The 23,430-nt window shown below is 41.1% G+C and overlaps 1 protein-coding gene across 1 annotated transcript in view; it reads left to right on the top strand.

The window, feature by feature from the left end:
• Positions 1-17,411, top strand: part of LOC121623033 (astrotactin-2-like) — a 263,780-nt gene extending 246,369 nt beyond the window's left edge. Inside the window, exons 20-23 of the mRNA XM_041960153.1 lie at positions 2,484-2,625; positions 13,075-13,175; positions 13,872-14,055; positions 17,174-17,411. Coding sequence (XP_041816087.1) covers positions 2,484-2,625; positions 13,075-13,175; positions 13,872-14,055; positions 17,174-17,411 — 665 coding nt within the window. The remainder of the gene's footprint in view (positions 1-2,483; positions 2,626-13,074; positions 13,176-13,871; positions 14,056-17,173) is intronic.
• The last annotated feature ends 6,019 nt before the right edge of the window (positions 17,412-23,430 follow it).

Raw genomic sequence — 23,430 nt, 5'->3', positions numbered from 1 at the left:
TGACCACAAAGCTAAGGGTGTGTCAGGCAACTGTACTCTCCATGCTGCTGTGTGCTGCGAGGCTTGGACCACCTACATTTTTATGCAGTTCAAATGGCAAGATTTGTGATACTGATGTCTGCACCTGTGCTGGCAGGTACAGTATCCATGCCATGCTTGGAAAACTGGCTGAAACATAAACCACATGTTTCTCTACGGCGAACTAAGGGGAAAAGTCCAGGCGTCAGCTCACTGCTGCAGTTTAAACATGGGCATACAAAGTGCAAGGCATTAACACTGGAGACCAGGTTTCACATCCAGAGCTCTGTGTATGGTTAGGCTCCTAAAACACTTTGGTTAAGGTTAGGGTAAGATTGTGGTCCTGCCTTGTGCTTTAAGCTATCATTGACTTTTTCCATATTTAACCAATACCACAATCTTACCCTAATCTTAATCAAGTGCTTTGAGTTGCCTCAACATAACCATAAAAACATCATCATGTTTCAACACAAACAAATGAACTATGTTGTTAAATGTTATGTTCAGATATGGTCAGTATGAACATTTTGCAACGTTGCAGATACGTTCAATAATACGTTCAATGTTCCCTCATTATGTAGTTAAAAACATTACTGAAGCAGCATTTTGTTGCTCCCAAAGTGTATTTGCTGTTGCTAGTTGGCAGTGAATACATATATGTAATTTCTAGGAGATAGGGTTGTACATAGAAGCCACAGTATATGCAATCATGAATTAGCCAGTTGCAAGCTTGTAAATCTTCATCATCACGCCTGTTAATAGCTAACACAAAGCAGATGGCACCACTGAAAGGCAGACTTATTTAGATTAATAAAAACTAGTACACATTGCAAGTAAACATTTAGAGAGCAGCCAAATAAAGTGCAGATCTGTTCCATAAATAATAATGGGGAAAAAAATGAAATGATGGAAAGTGTTTAAATCCCAGGACTGGACTGGAAGAGTGGAATGGCTCCATTGTTCAAGTTTAAGTTTATTAAGTTTAACAATATGGACTTTGTTAATGTGTTACATTGTTACATGTTGTAACATGTTACATGTGTAACTGACATTTGTACTGAAAATGATCATTATGTAAAACGTCTGGCTTCTTCCTTTCCTGCTGACAAACGCAGATCACCGGTCTATTTAATTTTCACTCTGAGTAACAATTTATCCAAAGATTATCAAAACATACAGTATATAAACACATATGCATGCAGGTGGTCTTTAAGTTTAAAGTTAGGTTGAAAAATGAAATATGAAAGTTTGGGATGATGTAAGTTGTTCAAGGTAAAAGGTAACAAATGGGAATTCCAGCCTGAAATGTACAGGTCAAACACACTCCTTCATCAACATCCACAGGAGTCTGGGCCAACAATTTTACAAAAACATTAAAATTGCAAATTTCTGCATGCTGATATTGATACCAACAATTTCTTTTGCAGCCCTAAGCAGGGTTTTTACAACAGAATAAATGAATCCAGTTTCAAATGCATGTCTTAAAAGGTAAACCCTTCAAAAGAGCAACCCTGCAACAGTGCAGGAATGTGTTTGGGGGAAACCTCCTATACACAGAGCTCTTTCTGTGAAAAGGTCAAATCATTCATTCGTGCAGTTCTTTTTCCTCTCTTCTGCAACCTTTTCTTACCATCCCCTTGTGCCCTACCAGCCAGACTTACTCCCTGTGTTTATAAGTTGGCCCATGTATCATAAGCTAAAACTAAGCTGCCCTTTACCTCGTGTAGAAATAGTTGGAAATCCAACTGTTTGAGAGCTTTTAAACTATTTTGACAGCTCCCTCTTTTTTCCATCACCCCCATGAGCACTGGAAACTGGCGTCTAGTATGTGTGTGTCTAAATGAACAAGTGTGCGTCGCTCGCCTTTCCCGTAAGCTGACATGAAAGATATTTCACAACTTGTGAAGTAGTGTTTTGTGAGACGCCGGGGTGCTCAGTGAGATATCACTGTAACAGTACCATGTGCCCATAAAGGAAAGCAATCCTGTTTTCTTACAGTTCTATAATGTAGTGTGTATTGGGTCGCTGCCAGTAAAAAGTTATATTTAATTTAGCCTCGGTCTCAGTGCTGGTGATATGTGTCCCACTGGACCGGTCAGAGGTGAAACTCACAACAGCAGAGTCAAATGGCACAATCATTGATAAGGACAGAGCTGCTTTCCTAAATGTAAAAATTCATTCATGACTAAGTTCATGTTGTGCACCGTTGTTTTTCCTGTGTTGAAACATGTGGTGGAACCAAAACATGTGGCATTGTTTTTGTTTAACTAAGAACAATAGATGAAAGATAATGTTGAAAGATAAGTTTGCCTTTTTTCCTTCTTTTTTGGCAAAAAGGATCATAGCTGGTAATTCAGAACAAATAACATTTCCAAAGTGACCTTTATGTAAGATTTTTTTTAGTTTCTTTCTCACTGTATTTCATCCTTCCTTCCTTCCCTCCTTTAATTTCACCTCTCTACCAGGTGAGGTTCTGAGCTTGATGGATGATCTGTTCTCTGGTCTGGGCTCATCTTGTGTTGTTGCCGGGAGAAGGACTGGAGACCATCCTCACCCTGTGCTATATTCAGTGGTCTTCAAGTGCCTGGAACCCGACAGTCTCTACAAGTAAGTCTGCCGATGCCCTTTGCCATGTTTTCCAGGTCAACTGAGTAAATGATTTATTGTGCCTGTATATTTCTTTACCACATACACAAACACGAGGCCCGAATTGGGTCCTGTTGTAGTTGCAGTTGTAGTTTCAAGGATCCTGCACCAGTTTATGAAGTATGGAAAGTCCCTTATTATTTCCAGATCTCGATGGGTGTAAAAAATACATAGAAAATGGAAATCTGTTTCGTGTGTTGATGAAACTATATACAATATAATAAAAGCAGGAATAGAATTGCTGTTTGATCACAGTGGGGAGTTTGTGTGCCCTCCTGTGACCCTTTGAGCCGTGTTATGGAGCTCCCAGTATGATCTACCAAGGCACATTGGTTCCAGGTGAGGTGAGGGGCTAGACTAAGGCTTTCAAATGTCAATATAGTCAACATCTTTAAAAAAAAGAGCATCTTCGCACGGATTAGGGAAACCAGGGCCCCATCCTGGAGCCAGGAATACTTTCAGATAAATGCTCGGTGGCCAGACGTGTCCCCATGGGGTCTAATCAGCCTCAGCCGAAAGAAAGAGCGTGGGACCACCACTATGTGGTCCTCCACTGATAATGTTAGATGCAGGGCTCTGGTGCATTGCCGGTCTCACAGTTGGTGGTTAAGGTGTGCCGACCCCTGGCTACAAAAATTTGATCTTTGGAAATGGAAAATCACCTTTCTGCTCTGAAAGCAAATGCTGGCCATCTAGTACTAAATAGTTATATACTAAATAGTGTAATTTGGGTCACCTCTATGCGCAGAGTAGGAGGGGTAGCGGTCGGGTCTGAACTCCTTCTTTCAACATGAGAGGCACCTGATGGGCGCGGAGGTACTCAAGAGCCCATTTTCCATGGACAACAAGAAAGTCGCCTCAATCCAACTCTGTGCTATAGCAAGGAAGACACCCTGTTAAGCCTAGCACTGAACAGCAGATAGGAGTATAGAGCGTTCATGGAGTCTCTGGGTGCGTAATAGAGCAGGACACACCCTGTACCCAATTAACTATATAAAATGTGGGTCCAAACCCATATAGGTCCCAGCTCGGGTCTTGGGTCTTTTGGTTTGGGTGGACCAGTGACGACCTCAGGGGACTTCCTTAGTCAGTGGCCAGGTTTTAGGAAGCCTGAAGTACTCCAGCTTCTGTCGTCCCGGAAGCAAATGTGTGGAAGGGGTTTGTCAACCTAACCGAGACTGTTCTCAGCAGAAGAGAACTGCTGACCTTGACTTTGAGGACTCCTGAACCCGACTGACACCACTGCTGTGTAGTAGGCAGGGTTGGAGGATTCAGAGGAAGCCTCACCCACGTCTTTGGTGAAGGTAGGCAAAAAGGCCCGCAGTGGCATGATGCCGGAGGTAGTTGAGAATTCCCCTGAAATTCTAAAGGCTCAAATCTGTTTTGGTAGTCTTGGTTGATACACAACATCAGTGTCATGTGGAAGTCAAAGAATATGTCTATGAACTGGAAGAAGAGGGTGGTGGTTCGCATTTTGGTTGAAAAAGGGGACTGGAGGGTGTGATCAGCCATCAGACAAAGAAACAAGTGAGTAGTTATTGATTGAAGTCATGATCAAAGTGTGGGATCTTTTTTCATCTCATGGGAGAGCAAAACTATTTCTAAGCATTTCCTATTCAAACTAGACAGTAATCAGCGATTGCATTACTTTACCGAGGCTGCACAATCCCGTCCCGACCCACCTTCAGTATTCTGTGACATTGCTCCTGGTCTTAGCCTGCATTGTATTGCAACCCAATTGACTTGATCCTCTTTCTGACCACATTTTTATGAGTACAATGTCTCCCATTGCCATATAAAGACCTTTCATTAAACATTATGTTGTGGCCATGTTTGCATCTTTCCCAAACAACAATGGCTGAGGAAATATCAGCAATACCACATCCTCCCCTGGGTGTCTACAATTCCCACTGCAAATGTTATTTTGTTTCGGGGGGTGAATTTTGTTACCTACTCCTGAACGACAGCTGGGTTGAGTTAACTAAGAGAAGCATACTTAGTCTCAACGTGGTGGGAGTGGTGGATGCTTCCGTTCTTTTATGTTCTCTTTGGTCAGAGGAGAACGTGGTTTTAGTGAACACAGAAGGATCCCTGTTAAGAGGCAGTATTTGGTAAACTCAAAGAACAAACTGACCACTCTTTGAAGAGTCTTGGGGGGCATTTAGCTACCAGACAGATCTTGCCTAAGGTAATTAAAAGCGTTCATAGCCACCACCCTAACATATCACGCATTTACAACACTAAGTAAAACTGTGACAGTGTGAGAAATGGGCCGCCGTGTCCATCTGCTGTTGCCAGTTGTGGATTTTATAGCGAGTGGGATTATCCCATCAGTCATTAGAGTTGGTCATATGAGTAACACGTCCTGGCAACTGCATGGTGGAGTGGTGCTGTACTGGACTGCATTAAATTGAAACCTGTAGGCACAAAAAGCACCATACAACACTGTGCAGTCCAATAAAACAGCAGCACAAACTACAACCTCAAAAATGACCATAGAGCTAACTGAACGTGTCTCAGTGCCAGCAACAATTTAAAGAAATATTTTCATTAATTACTGGACTGTTTATATAATTGCTAGAGATCAGGGGCCACTATTTTTCTGTTCAGTAAATTAATGTTAAGCTATTTAGAGGGGAATTTCGGTCTAGGAATATATCTGTCTTCCAATTGAGCAGAGAATTTTTTTCCTGTTTTTCCCAGTGGGCATTGCTGTGGTGTTCATATCCTAGGAGCAGCATTTGCTTCCCTCTACGTCTTGAAGCAAAATTGCAAGAGCAGCAATAATGGGTGAACCAGACAGGACCCAGATGTTGTGGCTGACATTGGACACATGAAACACAATGTCTTCTCAGCTTTTGACTGTCTTCTCAGGTTTTGTTAAGTGTCTTCTGTTTACAATGCTCTTGCTATTTGGTGGCCTCGGTTTGTTTTGGGAACTGCATCGTTGCCCCTCTCAAAGACGCAGGCAGGATTTATAGCTATGGGAAACCTGATCTACAGTCATGTTTTCCCCAGTACAAGTCAAGGTTACAGAAGATAAATAACTTGAAGGTTACCGCAGTTTAATCTGGCTTTTCTAATGGGAGTCCAGATGCCAGCATGGTTAGGGGTGATTCCATTAAATTCAAATAACCAAGGTGAAGTACAAATAATAGAACCATGCCTCACGGTTGTATGCCTCCACCAACCAGTCAAGTTACATTTACATCCATATCTGTCCATACTCATATAATAGCCGTCGTGAAGATTTTGACAGAATGTAGTAAAAGATATTAAGTGTATTTTTGGTGTATTGGAAGTTACCACGGCTGTCGATGGCATGGGGGCATAGAAGCAAATCGGCATAACTCTGGTTGCTATGACGACATACGCAGTATGAGATAAACCATTAAAGGAAATAGAAAATCTGACCCTTATAAAGTATAATTGAGTCAGAGGAGCTTTAATCACCTGACATGAAAAAATATAGCAGAGCATACCCGCTACATTTAAGCTAACAAGCGGCCTAAATTAAAGTTTATTAATTTGGGTCAAACACGAACAGAGCGGGGATACAGGTGAGAGGAGAAAGCTACATCACATGCATTGCAAGGCCTTTATATTGCGGTTTATGTGGGTGTGTGTGTGTGATTTCACCAGAGGGAAGGTGATGGATGGATTCATGTAGCAATAAGCTATTTAACATTAATGTCTCCCAACGACTGAGCTATAACAGTAAAATATAGGGCATGTGGTTTTTTAAATTAGTCCAACATTAACATCGGAGTATGCAGTCACTGGTTGTCAGTTTCACATAAAAAAGGTAGCACCAGGGGAAGCAGAGTTTTCCATGTTTGGAAAGATTTCCCTGTCTGTGACGCAACAATTCACAACTGTTCAGAATTAAGCATTCAAAGAAGCAAATAAAGATGATAAAATGAATCCAATAACAGAGCCAGGAAGCAGTCATTGATGAAATTTCTGGAGGCTGATGGCCATGTCAGCAACACAGTTACCACCGATTTAGCAAAAATTTCACAATTTTGAGTTCCCTAGAAGCTTTGACAGTGGATGAAGAATAGTGGGAGAATAACTGTTAGTTTAATCGGCAGAAGTCAGGCTTCGACTAACAAAAACCTGCAACAAGAGCCTAATTTCCAACTGTGTAGCAGTGTTATCTTTGTTTAGGCATTCTCCACCGTGTTATTTTGTCTGATAAGAGCAGAATTTACGTCGGAATTACGTCCGAGGGCACATCTGTTTGCAGCCAACTCCACTTGTCTTAATCAAGAGCCTGATAAGACCTTTACTGGTATTGGTGTTACACTTGATCATTACCAAGGCTGCAATGGCCCTCATGTTCCCCTTTCAAACTAAAATGCTGTTTGCTCTCTGAAAAGTTACAGACACATTTCAGAAGCTCATTTTTTTTTAGAAAATAAGTGTTAAAAGCAGCATGTGCTGTTCTCATCGGGCTATCAGACTTTTATGCACCACAAACCTCAAAGTGAGCGCTGGGTTTGTGCATCCAGACAGGTCAGTCGTCAAATTGGTTGCTTCAGTTATTGATGTTGACTAAAGTTTCAACATCCCTGAGGGGCAATTTGGCTTAAAGACAACGGTCAATGAATAATGAATACAGAAAAGTACAGCAATGAAGAAAAACAACAAAGCTTACACACGAGTACACAAGTGCTCTGTTGTCAGACCATTTGGAGGAAGCAGCTAGAAGAAATCAGAAACTACCTGCTGCCTTCACAGTAAACAACAAGCCAAATTGCATTTAGTTTAAAAGGCCAATAGCTGCTGTAATAAAAGCTGCTGTCATATTATAGGTGTGCATTAGATTGAGCTTGTGCTCCTTCCTGTTTTTAATGATAGTTAAACAGACAGACCCTGAATCTTTCCTGATCTGTCTCAGCTCCAGCTGCCCTGCATCCTCCTGATTGCTCCTCAGCTGCTCCTAATTGCTCTAGACTTCTTAAGTCAGAGTCTCAAGACACCTAGGCTGTCTGAATTCCTCCTGACTTCATTCTTTATTTCTTTTTTATTTTACCTCCCACATCTTTTTCCTCTTTGTCATTTGTGTGCCATCAGCTTTTTACAAGTCAGAATTCGACCAAATCCTTGCTGTCTTTCTCTGTATGTTTTAATATTAGTGTTCATCAGTCTCAAACAGGACACATACAGTATCAGTCTTCAGCTGTACCAGCAAACAATTTTCCTCATCCTAAACTCTAAGAATGACTGAAGACATGATTGCACAAATGCATGCACATGCACATAATACCTTTTTTTAAGGTGGTAGTTTGGGTGAGGTGGTAGTTATTCAACAAATCCTCATCATAAATGAAGGCCTTGACTACACGTATACAGACATTAGAATATTTTCACACAACCTTCATTGTATAAAACACCACTTAAGACGGCGTTGTAAAAAAATCTCTTTTTTAGTGATCTAAAATTGCATTTACATGTTAATGAGAGGCCCAAATGCAGAGGACAACGTCCGTTTTGCAATCTGTCCGTATGCATGTGTTCAAGGCTGAGGTCAATTGACTGTGTTGCAGGTCCTCGGCCAAAAACCAGATCAGGGATGCTGTGGCTGCATTATATTATATGTCTCAAATACTACGTGACCAAGATGCCTTTAGATGACCACTTTCTGAACTGTTGCCCCCATCACCATGGAGACTTTTAGGCAACTACATTTACTTTGTTTGGGTTAGAGAATGATTGTGACCATGGCAATTTAATAATGGTTAAAGGGTTGGTTCAGTTTTCCTGTGCCAGTATTTTGACATCAAACTCTGAGGTTTTTGCTGCTACTCAATACAGTACAACTGAAGTGATGGAACATTATAATATACCCGTACCCGAGACCTGTAAGCTTGGAGAACTTCAAACCAGTCCCTGATTGAAAGAAAACAAACAGGAACAGCTTTATATGACAGAAAAGAAGCAGTCATGGCCTCACATTCTTCACTTCTAGTTCAACCAACACGATGATCTCCCCTTGATTTTGTCAGATGCCATTCAATGTGTTGTCGCAGCGATGCTCATTTCAACCTTCTAGAAATAGCTCAGCTTCCAGAAATATCCGGTCCCTACGCTTAAAACTGTTGAATGGCTTTTAATGGGGTGTTGTCATCGTCACATTCATTTGGACGGCAAGTCTTACTGATCCGCAAGTGAGATCATTCAGAGCTGAGATAGCTCTACTAATTTACAATGAAAGGCAAAGCAGTTTTATTTAGGGATGTTGCACCAGTGTAATGCCACTTAGATCTGGGGATTTCAAAGTCATGAGATACTGTAAGCTGCCATAAATTTTTCAGGCAGTGAGAAACGATTCAATGTGGCCTTGATTGATTTGTGGACTGGCTCAACTGATGTGTGTCCAAACGCAGACGTCATGGAAAAGGCATCCCCTACTGCCCTGGCTTCTCTCAGCATGCCAAAAATACTGCCCTAATTGATCCTCTCTCACTCGCACTTTCTCTCATGCCTCCTCTCTCGCTCTGTCTGTCTCCGAGCTCTCTGTCTTGTCGTCTCTTGTTCAGCCGTCTCTGGGCTGTCTCATTAAATTAGAGGACAATGGTTACTTTAATGGCAACATTGTTAATTTACACAAACATTAATCTGCCATTTGTCCACTTCATTGTTTTGCTGAGCTTTCAAAACTGTGGCACACGGACAAAACCAAGCCTCTTCCAATGGAGCCATGTGCAGCCAGGCAGCCTTGGAATAGATATGAGAGAGAGGAATTAGAGAAAGAGGGATAGACAGAGCTGAGCTATATGCAAGCAATGTAGATAGAAAAATGGAGACAAAGGAAAGTGTATCTGTGTGTGTGGGTGGGTGGGTGGCCGGGATGGTTGTGTGTGCCTTGCCAATTCTGTTACTTGATGTTTTGACATTCTCATGGCAGGCCAGACCGTTGCTGGTTCCTTTGTTCTCCCAGGCGATCTTTATCATCACTTAGTGCCTTTACTGAGCTTAGACACCACACACTATCCATCAAGCCCCCTTTACTGACACTATCTCTATGAATGAGATCCTAACAGTGTGAAGGACCCCCGGCCAGGGTTCCTTTGCATGACTGTGATCAAAAAGTTGCACAGTTTCGCATACATTCGCAGTAAAATGTCAGATTTCCTTGCATAAATGTGCATGCTGTGCCTCTTATACCCAAATAAAATGCAGATCTACCAAAGTTGACTCTCAGAGAGGCTCAATCTCCTGGCAGAAACAGCTTTATTACAGTACATAACAATCTTGTAATTGCTGTAGGGGCTGTGTAAGGGGAAACAGTACCTGTCATTGATGCCAACCACTTAAACAGCCTAAAACGGCAATAAAAGGCTGGCATGCTCTCATCCTGGGTCCCAAACAAAACTTTTAACAAATTGCCTTGATAAAACTCCCGCCTCGCCGTCCTCCTGCTCCCCTCCCCTCTCCTACCTCATTGTATCCATCTGCACGTTATGTGGCCACATAATTTAAACAGTGTGACTGTTACATGCCGGCATTGTTTTGCTGGGCAGAGGAGCCAGCGAGGCCCGTGCGTCTTTTGTGAGGTTCTTGGGGAATACCGCATCCACCCTGCTGAATAACAAGACCAGACAAACTATGTGAGCAATGTCCAAACAGGTCATGTTACAAACAAAACAATCATTTGACAGCATTGGGACAGCTCTCAAAAGACATTACTTGAAAAAAATGCAAATCGGTTTCGGAAGAAAAGCAACTTTTGTAAAAACAATAATATCCTAATTTCTTTATTTTCATGTATTTCTAACAGTGTTTAGCATTGGAATGCCATCTCAGTTGTTCATTTTGTCTCACTGTGTTTTGTGGTTTCCTTTTTGTCATTCTGTTGTTTTTACAGTGGTAACTCTGTGGAAATACTGCTGAAAGCTTACAGTTTTTCATAACTAGTTACAAACATTTCTCAATGCTAAATTCACTTTTTCAAAACTTCCCCTGCAGTAAGAAAAACAGTACATGTGGACCAAAGGATTTTTTTTCACTCAAAAAACGTATTCTGCATTATTTATAGCGTACCTCATTTATCTGTTACGTTTAACAAGCTTGAAACAAAAAAGTTAAATATTAAGTGACCAGGGCAACACTGTTTACATTGTGCAGCCAGCTACCTATTTAACATAGACCATGCACACCTGCACAGCTGTTTTCAGGTTTTCTGATTGGACTTCTGCCCAGGCTGAAGTTGGTTGGAGGTCAACATACAGACATGTAACACAAAGGTGTACTGCCCTAACAGGTGAAACAAAGCTAATAGGGCAGTCAGAGAGATGCCAGTCAACGCAGCCTGTACATGCCCACGCAGCCCTGAGAAGAGGTCTAATTAGCCAAAATAATTCAAAATCAACTGTGTGCATTTACCATGGGTGTGCAGGCCATCTAATATTTTGTTCTGGGTGTTGTAATTATTCACAAACTGCATGATCTCATTATCCGTATTACTGTGGCATTTAAAAAAGTTGAAGTCATATATTTTCCTTTTTGTAGAATGTGCACTTTAGCTAGTTTTTAGATTTGGCTAGCACAGTCTAAGCCTCATCCAATTTCCTTAGTGTTATGTCTGCCTTTCAAGAAGAGTTTTTTTTTTTTGGAAATACTCTTTCAGTTTACTTTTTGCCAGAGAGTGAGATGAGAAGATTGATACCGTTCTCATTTGTGTCTGTAATGTGAGCTACAGCCAGAAGCTGGTTAGCTCATCTTAGCACAAGCTGACAGCTGGCCAGGCTCCGTCCAAAGGTAGCAAAATCTGCCTAGCAGCGTCTCTAAAGCTCACTCATTTACATGTTATGTTTTGTTTGTTCAGACCATACAAAGAGGTGCAAAAACAACAATTAGCCATTTTACAGGTATAGTAACTTCCTGGACTCTTTGTTCGTTTCCTGGCAATGGCGTAGGCTAGCTGTTTCCATCGGTTTCCAGTCTTTGTGGTAAGCTAAGCCAACTGGCTGCTTCATATTTACCGTATAGACAAAAGAGTGGTATCAATCCTCTCACTAAGTTTTCACCAAAAAGCGAGAAAGTGTATTCTCAAAATGTTGAACTTGTGATTTAAGGCCTATGCCCATACTCTACAGGTTGCTACAGGGCTTTTCACAGCAGCCATTTTGACGCATTTTTGTTTGAAATGCGCAGGTGTTTCATCACCGATGGCTCCGTTATATTCAAGTGTAAAGACAACAGTTAGCCAGCATGTGCAACACCAGGAACCTGAGAACGAAGCAGCTAAATGAGATTAAATTCATTATTGATTTTATTATTCACACCTGTGCTTTGCCTACTGAGACATGTCAAAACGTCTTCCGTGAAAAATGACTGTACAGCCGCTTGTATCTTAAAATAGAGGAAAAGGTTAGCAATATGAAACATCAAAGCTAACATTACTCCAGAACACTCTTTTAATGGATATGTCTGTTTATAAGTCATGTGTAATTCAGGCCAGTCAGGGACAAGTAAAAGCAGCCTGTGTGTTTTCTTTGGTGTGGTTTTTGTGGTTGCCATGGTCACAAGGAGAACCGCAAGCTAAAAGTTCACCCATCATCGATGAGAGCGGCAGCCGCCCTCTCTCTCTCCTCACCACTGCAAGGATATTGATGTCTTAATCTGTGCCACCCTTGATCCTTTTTTAGATTCAGTATGACCACTTCCTCCTTGTGCTTCTTCTTATTCAGAAGTACACAGATTGGCATTTTGAAAAGGACATGTAAAGGTCATTTGTTCTCTATTCCGAGCTGTGTGGCCCTACATTACTTGAGATGCGTTACATTTTCCCAGTGTTGTCTCATCTCCTATTGCAATGTCTTGAACTGTTCGCTGTTGTATCGTATCAGGGTACCGAGTGGTCCGGAAGTCTGTCGTGGAACCCAAAAAATTCTGATGTTTGACATTTTCAGAGAGAGGAACTTTTGTCCTTATAGAGCGCTTGGAGTCAAGCCAGATGGCCCTTTACTCCTCTCTCCTCTGCCATTATGGTACTGGCTGCACTCATTTTCAGATATAATTAAATCCCATAAACCTTGGCTCGGCTCACAAGACATTTTCTGAAAAAGTACGTGATGTCAGCATATGGTTATATATTATCAATATATAAATAAATATCATATAATCTCTTCTAGCAAACCACTAGCAAACCACCATCTCATCAAGTACATTACCGTGCAAACCTATAAGAATTACACTATTTACATTTATCTGTAGCAAAAAAAACCAAGATGCTGCTGTAGCTAAAGTCAGGGTTACGAAATCACAGCCATTTGAAAGGCAGCATGTCCAAAGTCTTGTCATGCCAATCATTTGTGCAGAGTTTTATGTTATATGGTCTTGGGATGTCAGTCCAAATAACGAACATGCTTCTGTTGCTTTTTTTTTTCTTCTCACTTTCAGGTTTACTCTCCATGCAGTGGATAGCCGAGGCAGCCACTCTGACTCAAGCTTCGTCTCAGTACGGACATCTTGCCCAATGGTGGATGACAGCCGAGCTGAAGGTACTCTCACCTCTGATTTTTTGCCACCATCCCTTTTTTTTCCACCTCTTTTACTTCCATCCTTTTGCACATCTGCATCAAATGGTTACTTATCCACAGTTTTCATCCATCACTATGATTTTTACCCCTTCTAAACACAACCATGTACTTTTTTTTGCCATTCATCGAACTCTAAATGATACACTTTTTTCCAATTATGTAAAAATGTAAATATACCAGTCACCAATTAGCATCAGGTTTTGTCTAAAATCCAAAAAGTTGGGACAAAACATGACGGGATGGAGGTCAGGATCCACGTACTGTTCTCTTTGATCACAGCTCTTAATGACTCTAACAATGTGCACATGCTTGATTACAGGTTATGGTTATTAAAGCAAGCTGTGGCAAAATGTAAAGGGGCACTCCACCAATTTCACTTGTCAAATTCAATTTCCGAATCGTGGGGAGTTTGCCAGGCTGCAGAGTCTGACAAAAGACCACGTTAAGTTGCATCATAGGAAGTGTAGGATCTGGTGTATTTGAAGATTGACTTGTATTAGGGACTAAAAACTGGGGCATCTCAGCCTCTGCTGCATTCATCATGACCCTCTTACTGAAGTGCACTAAACCTCATAAAACTCAAACTCATGTTAAATCCCTTCTTCCCCCCTCGCTATCTCTGCGTCTCTCTTCCGTCTGTCTCACGCCTCCTCGCAGAGATCGCAGACAAGGTGTACAACTTGTACAATGGCTACACCAGCGGCAAGGAGCAGCAGATGGCCTACAACACGCTGATGGAGATCCCTCCTCCGCTGCTATACAGAGTCCAGCACCACTACAATTCCCACTATGAGAAGTTTGGAGACTTCGTCTGGCGTAGCGAGGACGAGCTTGGCCCCAGGTGAGAAGACAGAAGCAGTTTTCTCATGCAGGCTTAAAGACACCTCGCATACTTCCAATTGTTGTATAACTGTTTTCATGTATCACAGTTATTTTCTTGTCCAGCAGTGCCCTTATTTTTTTTTCCAGTCTGCCGCTATTTATCCAAGTGTCCTTGTCATCTTGTTTGATGACGTTGTTTCGGATCAATTACAGTCATCTTGAGGTTTCTTACATAAGCCAAAGCTGTCTGAAATGGTGCTGCCAGATTCAGACCATTAAGCCATTTTTCATGGCATTGTCTGCACCCCCCTCTAAGCGGGAGCACCATTGCACAATGCTTCCCCCCCCCCCCCCCCCCCCCCCCCCCCCCTACACCTATTTTCTCCCCGTTTCCAAAGCACTTCTGCTGGAAGCAAGTGGGCAAAGGCACCGTGAAACCTCTGGGGTTAGAGCGGCTCCTCGCATTACCATGGTGATGCCAAAACAGTGTTTGACAGCCAAGCCAAACACTAAATTTGATAGTCAGCTAACACTAACTCGACTTCCAACTCCATTTCCTCTTCTCTCTCATAAAAAAAAAAAAAAAAGTTACTCCGCGTCGTCCACAACATGCCACCCCGACATCCCCTCACACATGACCCTCCTAGCAGGGACGCCCTCATTGGTAGTCCGCCGTGAGAGCAGACGCAGAGACGTTACGACAGCGTGGAGACAAACGGAAGCTTGCTCACTAACAAAACTGCGAGGGAGGAAGTATAAACACCGCTTTAAAAAGGAGGGGAAAAAAAATTCAGAACATTCGTGTGTGCAAGTCTGACAAGGCAGCGGGTCCAGCGCTGATGATAGCAAGACGAGAATTTCAGTTACAGCACAGTGTTTTGGTTTGTCCACCCCCACTGCCTGGAAGCACTCCTTTCAACCCATAAATAATATAATAATAGTGGAATAACTTTGGTCTGTAAGAAGATTATGCTTGTCTGTGATTGGTGAAGGGGGGTGGGAGGCACGGGTTGGCCATTGAGACTTAGTTTGGGGACTGGGGTGGTCGGATGGTGTGTTTGTGTGTGGGCAGCTGTGTCGGTGGGGGGGTGGATAAGCGAACACGGATTATTTACTGCCTGAAGTTGGCAGGGTTGAGCCTTGTTGGGGTAATTTACAAGCAGGCTCTATTGGTGGTGCCTTTTAAAGGGTAACAGAATGGCCAAGTGAAACGTAAGCACAGTCAGCACTGCCCCCGGAGCCGAGGATTCCAGCAGCCCCCAAACGTCCACCAGCATTGTTGCAGCTGAACACTAGCTCCTTTCATAATTGTATTGTTCTCTGAACACGCTGTGATACATGGTTACTGCTTTTTCTCTCGCTGTAAACACAGCTATTATCTTGTGCTGCAGTGTACTTTTTCTATTTCCACACATCGGTCTGGTTGATTTGATGTTTTCAGTTCTGGGCTGCTCTCTCTTGAAGCTGTGTCGTAATCAATTACTTCGGATTCAGATGCTTAAATCGCATGAAGCCAAATATTTAACTTAGCAGTTCCCTTAGTTGCCACATGCGAAGTTATGCAGAAATAAACATTTTAAATGTCTTTTTTTTTTTTTTTTTTTTGCTTTTAGTAGTTTCTTTGTTTGTCCTCATGAATGACATTTAATGTGTTTAATTTATTCTTCGCTAATGTGCTTGCAAGCCTCCCTTGATTATGTGTTTGGTATTCTGTTGTTTCAGACGTAAGAATTTAAGGGAAATGAGAAAATGCCCCCCCCCCCTTTTCAGCAAATAAGTGAAAAGGATGTCTGTACTCCTTGCTTAACTAAAGACAGATGTTGATGCTGAGCAGACACTGCTTTTCAAAACAAATGGAATTTTGCCCTTCTCCGCGTGTGTTTTCCTCATTTTAGTGTCCATATGTGCTGTGCAACCTTGAGTGCTTATGCTGTTGGACTATTCTGTAGGTGCATTTCTGTTTTGCAAGTATAGAATATGTGTGTGTGTGTGTGTGTGTGTGTGTGTGTCTTGTGAGGCATCTTTTCTAAATTAAAGGTGACCTGACATATGGCTCCTTCGTGTCGTAAACAGCAGCTCCAGACTCTGGACCCGGAGACAAAATTCTTAGTTTCGCTCTAGACAGCTGCCTCTGGTGTAGCGTTCAGCAGAATCAGTGTCCGAGAGCTCGAAATGCAATCTCATGTGGGGGTTTTGACCCAGACTGGCAGTCCCGTCGGAGTGACAGGAGAGACACAGTTGCAATTCTTTGAAATCTGGTAACATTTAATGCCGCGCTTTCGTGCAGACACAAGGCCGGTGGAGGTGGAAATAAAGGCTCAGTGCCATGGTTTTCTTTTTTTCTTTTAAATGTATTTGTTGTCTTTGTGGCACCAAGTGAACCCCATTGCGCCGGGGCGGGTGGAGCGGCGCACCTGAGGTGGTGTTTATGCAGATCAGGTGCCACAGTGAATTTCGAGGCTCCTTCTTTGCTATGAGTTATTTTTCTATCCATTCAAAACATGTCTAATCTAAAACAGAAAAAGCAATTTTGGTTGCTTTTTTTTGGCAGCAGCACACACTGTAAGAGCTGGTGTGCATGTGTGTGTTCCATCTCTGCAAAGTTTTATAAAGTACCTTTATGATTTCATGATTGTCATGACTGATGTCAATGTGTAATATTAATGTACAGTATCATCTAGTACATATTAGAAAGCTATAAGGCAGGTTTTTTTTACATGCTTGAGCCATAGCTTTCACCAGTATTTTCATTCACAGCTGCCTGTGGGTTGTATGAAAGACTTGCTTTTGAGTTCTTGAAATCCCTGTAGACATTCATCAACAGACTAACATATGTCATCAATCTGCTGTGTCTAATTTTTAGGATGTACTGTGTCCAGTAACACGGCTCCAAAAGAGTGTACCTTAAATTAATCACTGAATGAGTCATCTTGCTCTCAGCCTTTCTGAGATTGCACAAGGGCTGCGCTTGTGTCCATGGTCACCAAAACTGCCAAAATGATTTCATGTGTGCCTGCGCCCTGAAATTTGTGCTTTCATTTGCACTTTTATCTGTTTTTCCATCTGCACGTCTCAATTCTGGATGTCGGGGTAAATGCAAGGGGGATTAATTCAATTATGTTTGTGTCCCTCGACAGAAAAGCCAATCTGATTCTACACAGGGTGGAGAAGATCAGCCACTACTGCCGGTCCCTCCTACGCAGCACCCACATCCAGAGCCGCACCGACACCATGGCGTACATCTACTGCCGGAGCGAAGAGGGCCGACCTCCCAGTAACACGTGGCACGGCTCTTTACATGAAAGCCGCACCACCTGCATGGAAAAGCTCATTTCTGTACAGCGTAACACATACAGCAACACCAAACTCCGATGAGACAGGGGTCTGGAGACGGGCGTTGCTCTTTTTTTTCCCCCCTGCAAAATGACATCAGTGACCGATGTCCCTCGTCACCCACCCTGCAGCAGGTGTCTCTCAAGTGACCGGTGGCTTTTGAAAACCGGGAGAGCCTGAAAAAAACCTCAGAATTCACTGGACATTGTGTTAAAGCTACCGAAAAACATATTTTTGTGTGGCCTACTTTTATTAGAAGAGAGAAGATGGGGGGGGGGGGAGAAAAAAAAAAACTGGAGCAAACATATTTCTCAACTGCAAAATGCCAGTGATTGCACATATCAACAAGAAACTGCAGTGTGAACATGTAAAATATCATTCAGCCAAGAGAAAAACTGGTTGGCTTAAATACTTTGAATGTAATATTGTAGTTCCTTTTCGGTGCTTCAAAGCTTACCTGGAACACTTTAAAGAGAGAAAAAAAAGGAAAAATCAATAGCATAACGTATTTGCCTTTACTACTTTCATTTGAAAGGAGAACCCGAAATGTGTTAAAGCCATTTGAAAATCACCTCCTTGTTTTTGAATTCACTTTAATTAAAAAACTAAAGCTCTTCTTCATGACTTTAAAATGAATAAGAGAAACTATGTAGTTAGTCTTGTATTCCATTTGGTAGATTCAAGTTGAAATAGAAAGGCTTTGTGTGGTAACAGATTTGACAAATAGGCCGCTACCAGCCTGTTGAAATTATGCAAAGACAGAATGGTCGGCATTCAAACATCATATTCGTTCATAGACTTGAAAGATTTCACTGCTGAAATCCGGGAATCCTTTTATCATCATCTCATTCTTATATGACAGCATCCAAAATAAAAACTGAAAATTAGCTAATTTCAAAGACGTTTTCTCAGACCAGACCCTCGCACGGTGGATTATGCACCCAAGTCAAAAACATAGGATAATTTAGCCACGCTGAAGTCTCGAAAGTAAATGCTTTACGTACTTTTTAGGGTTTTATATGTGACTTAACCGAACAACAGTGCTGATGCTCAAGAAAATAAGAAATCAGATGCTGCAGCTAGATTTAATGATTTCAGCAGGACCTGGTAACACGCTTGCAACCTAAAGATAAATTACTACTTGTCGGCAGAATGTGACCTTTGCCATCATGGCATCAGTTGGCAAGATCTGCAAATTAAAAATAGGTCTGCTGTAATAGACAGATAAGTGGTGCAAGTATTAGACGTGACATTACAGTGTCACATGAGTGATCTTTGAAAAGTTTCTCCCTCACGGCAGAATTTGATGTTTGCTCGTAGAAAATATGGCAGGATAATAATTTTGAGGAACGTTTTCAGGCGTCCAAACAGTTTGCGTTGGAACGCCAGTAAACACGTGAGGGACTGTCCACTGAATTGCGAAGAATCAGCGATGTTGATCCTCTTATTCTTCAGTCCAGTGTCATATCTTTGAAGCCATGGATATTGTTTTAATGAAGATAAACAATGCCTTTTTTTCAATACTTTCATCTCATGTTATATGAATTGTAATAATAAATTATTATATTGTAAATTTTAAATTGTAAAAAAGAAATATGTATTATTATGTGGCTTTGATTGTCTTTTTCTGAAGAATGTGAAATATTAAAAATGTATATAAAACCAGACGAGTTTTCTTTCATCCCTGCGGTGGAATAACTTGATTTAAAAATGAACCTTGAACAGCTGTGAAGCATTTATTTAAACCTATTTTAACATTACAACTGGCGTGCATTTACTAATGATTTTCTGTGAAGCTTTCCCAGTTTTCATGAATATTAGTAGTTATTTTCCACCTGGTAGTTATTTTCTTGTCCAGACAGGAGAAGTTGCTCATTCAACATTCAGTTCTGGTCAGAGAGGTTGCTGTACGAGGTTGAAAAGTCCATTTTAAGTGAGCGTTTTTTTTACAGCGGTCACAGTTTATAGGTGGAAAAAATGCCATTGAATCAACATTGTGTTAGAGTAATGTTCAAAATGGAAATAATAATGCTTAATCTAATCAAATTTCATCAATTATTCTCTCATTAGCCTCATGCCAACTGACAACTTTCCTGCCAAAAACTTTCAAATGAAATAATGGCTGGGGAACGCATTTTTGGGGCTTGTTTTTAATAATGCATTTCTTTACTGTGATCCATGCAACTCTGTAGGTTTTAGATGGCTAAAAGAATACAAAATGATTTTTATAATAGCTTTAACCACCCTGAGGAGAAGGAGGTAAGCTATTGTCTTTTAATTAAGGAAATACTACATAATGTGGAATGCATCTAAACAGAGCAGGTAGTTCTTTTGCAACTTCCTGGTCATTTGAAGCAGTGACGCTGTCCATTATCTAAACGTACTATGGTCTTACGTGCTGCTCCAAAATGTTGCAAGCTAATGTTAGCGTTAGGCTACTGATTAGCACATCTGATGTCGAAATAAAATGTAATTTTCACCAAACTGGCATCAGCAAATACCAGACTTCCGGCTTCCAAAAGCCAATAATGGAAGGTTGCAGGTCTATGCTGCGTGATTTATTGAAAACTGATACGTTTGCTGGATTACCTGCAAACCTCAAACTCAAACTTAACCTCAGTTAGCTGTACCAAGTTTTACCTTTGCTGGTTGCGGTCAAATGCTGAGAGTTTCATACATAAAGCGCACCTGACTGAGTTAATAATGATAAGATAAATGAGCTTTTAAGTGACAATATTGCATTGTGGATAGCTGCTTAAAATGTTCTTGTTCGCCCTCAATGAAAAGTAATTTTATTATTATTTTTTTTAATTTCAATTTTGTATTTTCACAGGCATCCCAGAATCCGTCCACTTCCAGCCGACTTTCACACCTATGGTCCCCAACAACCTGCATGAAGTGGTATGTCATGGGGGTGACTGGGCCCCATGCTCAGACACCTTTTTTACCCACTGGCTGCAGTCAGGAGATACTCGGGAGAAAGCTCTACTCTTTCAGCCATGAAGTCAGTGTTCGGCTCTGTTTTTGAGGCCATGATTATTGGGATTTTTGAATGGGACTTTTGTTGTTACAGTACCAATACAACAACTGCAGTGCATGTGGAAACAGACAGATTTTAAGTCAATCCAACCAACCACTCTCCCTGAAATCTGCCAAGGTTGGAGTTTCACAGTTTATTGAATTAGTGCAAAATAATGTTTTTTGTCTTTTTTAATTAACTTTTTTCTTTGCTTCTTAACTTATCTGAAAATCTATATTTACCTTATGGTCCTTAAAAAGTTGTGCCCTCATCTGCAGTGCGACACAAAAAGATATCACCTTTCAGCAGTTCAAAGAGACCCAGAGAAGGACAACTTCAACAAACACAATATAAGTATAGTTGAGATATTGTGTTTCACTCGCTGTTTAACTTGCCAGACATGCTGTGATATTATATTTCACTTTATGGTTTTAGTATGTATTCCAAGGCATTTCCCATTTTGTTGGTAAATATTTTGTAGATTTTAATTGAGCCTACTTTCATTTACTTGTTGGAAATGTTTATGAGTCGGCTAATTTCATTTCCCCAAATGAAAACAAAACTTTTCTTGAACTGTATTTACATGCTGAGAACATTATCATGTTACATAAATGTCCTATGAAAAAGATACGTCATTAAAAGGTCGGTTTCCGGTAGTTGATTAGTGTAAGAGTGTCTCAATAACAAAATCAACTAAACTCTCTTTCAAAGAGTGACTCAATCAGGTCTTTTCAACACACTAACACTCACAGTGCCTGAATAACTGTCACGGCGTGTTAGTTAATATCCCGTTTGATACCCTGTTACTCGATACTCCCAAACATCCACGTTTAATCTTGACTGCTCGTCATGTGGCGTGTTTACGTCATATCGGAAGAAACCGAGGAATGGGATGTTGTTGCCACACTTTGAAAGTGTTAACACATGTTGGAACACCCACATCCAAAACCAATTGTGTTCATGACTTCAAAATCAATAAACTGCTGAGCATATTTTTCACTTTTCACAAATGTTAAAACATTTGTTCATCAAACATCAAAACAAATGGTCCAATAGCTGAAACGTGTGATTCATGTTAACTTTCTGTGGTAACGCATCTATAGCTGTTGATGATTGGAGGAAAATACTGAAGCTTGCTAAATCTTACCATACTTCATAGTTTCTCTATAGTGGTCCCTTTGCTCTATTTTGTCAACCCGGTTTTTTCATGTTATATCTACTTTGTTTGATTCTGTGTGCAAAAAAATCCCACAAAATAAAATGCTTAAAATACTGTATGCATTGATGTTTTTCAGTTTTCCAAGTTAGCCATGCTAGCAGCTCTGGGGATTGCAGTGTTGGTCTGTCTGTTGGGGTGTTGGAGCCAAACATCCAGGCTCCAACATGCTAACTGAGCACCAACATGAGATTGACGTTTGATTTCTGTCCTGTAACTTTTTTTGGGTTGTTCATGCAAAACATCCCCATCAGCTGCAACTATTTTGTTCAGTACTAATCAGAAAATGTTAGCATGCTAACACACTACTTTCAGATGGTAAACATAGCAAAAACTGCCTGCTAAATATCAGCATGCATTGTAATGTTATTGCATGGTAGCATGCTGCAATTAGCATTTACCGAGCTCAAAGCACTGTTGTGCTTCAGTACGGCCTCACGGAGGCGCTAGCATGGCTGCATGACTCGTAGGCTAATTCAGAATGGTTAATCCTACTAAAAATGTCTGGTACCAGACATGCCTAATGGGAAAATAGCATATAGGTGTGTCTCATTGCTCACAAACTACTGCGTTAAGAGCTTTTGGGTTTAATAGTTTGAGTTGAATGCTGTTCACAGAGCAGCTCAGGTCATCAGTGCCAACATGCAGCAGCACAGAGAATAAAGTGCTGTTGACTACAGGGATCTGCCTTGTTAAGAGCACAAAAATTATCTGAGATGCAGTTGATCAGCTGATGTGGTGCACATGTGTCCTGCCTGAACTGACACAGACCTCAGTGGAGGAAAGCCCCTGGGGTGCAAACCACCACGTAGAAGTTACACAATATTTGGATGGGAATTAGTTAGAGCTGAGTGAAATAAAATGGTGAAATGAGACTCGGATGAAAATAACTATAATCAGATTTAAACTTTGCAATTGTAGAATGCAGCGCATTGCTGCTATTTCCCAAGTTTTGCCCAATTTACCACATGATTCAGCTGAAAAATATTTACATTGAGCTGGAAAAGGGGGGCGGGGGGAATCAGTCACTGAACTAACAGACAGCTATCCCCTATGAATTACTCTAATTTATATCATTAACTGAAGGTGGCTATGCCTCTCTGCATGTGAGCTGCTGGGAAGCATTTTCTTTTTCCATCTCCCTCAACAAACTACTCCTTTAAGCTCAGATCCAGTTTCTTTCCAGTCATGCAACATTAACTGCACTTTAAAAATCAGTAGCTTGATGTTCATTCTCACAAATTAGGCCATTAACGTCACTGGTGTGCCAGGAACAGCACTCACATTTTGATGCCAATGTATCAATGGAGGCTTAAAGAATTAGTTCCTCTTTTATAGCAACCTCAGCCCTTTTTTTTTTTTCACTATGGATATTTGGTACCTCGAGGACTTCCAGAAGAGTTCAAAACCTGGACACAGTTTTGCAGAATGTTTCAAGCAATGGTGAAAAAAAATAGGTGAAAAAACTGACCACACTCCTCCAGCTTATGTTCACTTTAACCAGTGTTTTATTTCTACACAATAAATGACAGCAAAATGAACATGATACTCATTTTTATGACTCTTCCTTATGAAAATATAGTACACATCAGACATGTTTTGCCATGTACCAGAGCACCAAAAATATATATAATTGCAACTGTGAAAACAGAGAGAAACATCAACTGAAACATAAAAGTCCAATCTGTTGTATATGTGCCTGAAAAAGTGCATACTGTGTAAGAACCAAAGAGAGAGGAGGCCATCAGAAGGAGGGAGGGACTACTGAGTCTGATGGCTACCTTTACAGTGTTGGTGAAATTCTCAGCAAACACAAAGGCATTGGG

Source organism: Chelmon rostratus, chromosome 19 (genome assembly GCF_017976325.1).
Source record: "Chelmon rostratus isolate fCheRos1 chromosome 19, fCheRos1.pri, whole genome shotgun sequence".
Classification (NCBI taxonomy): Eukaryota; Metazoa; Chordata; class Actinopteri; order Chaetodontiformes; family Chaetodontidae; genus Chelmon; species Chelmon rostratus.
This window is presented reverse-complemented; position numbering and strand designations above follow the sequence as displayed.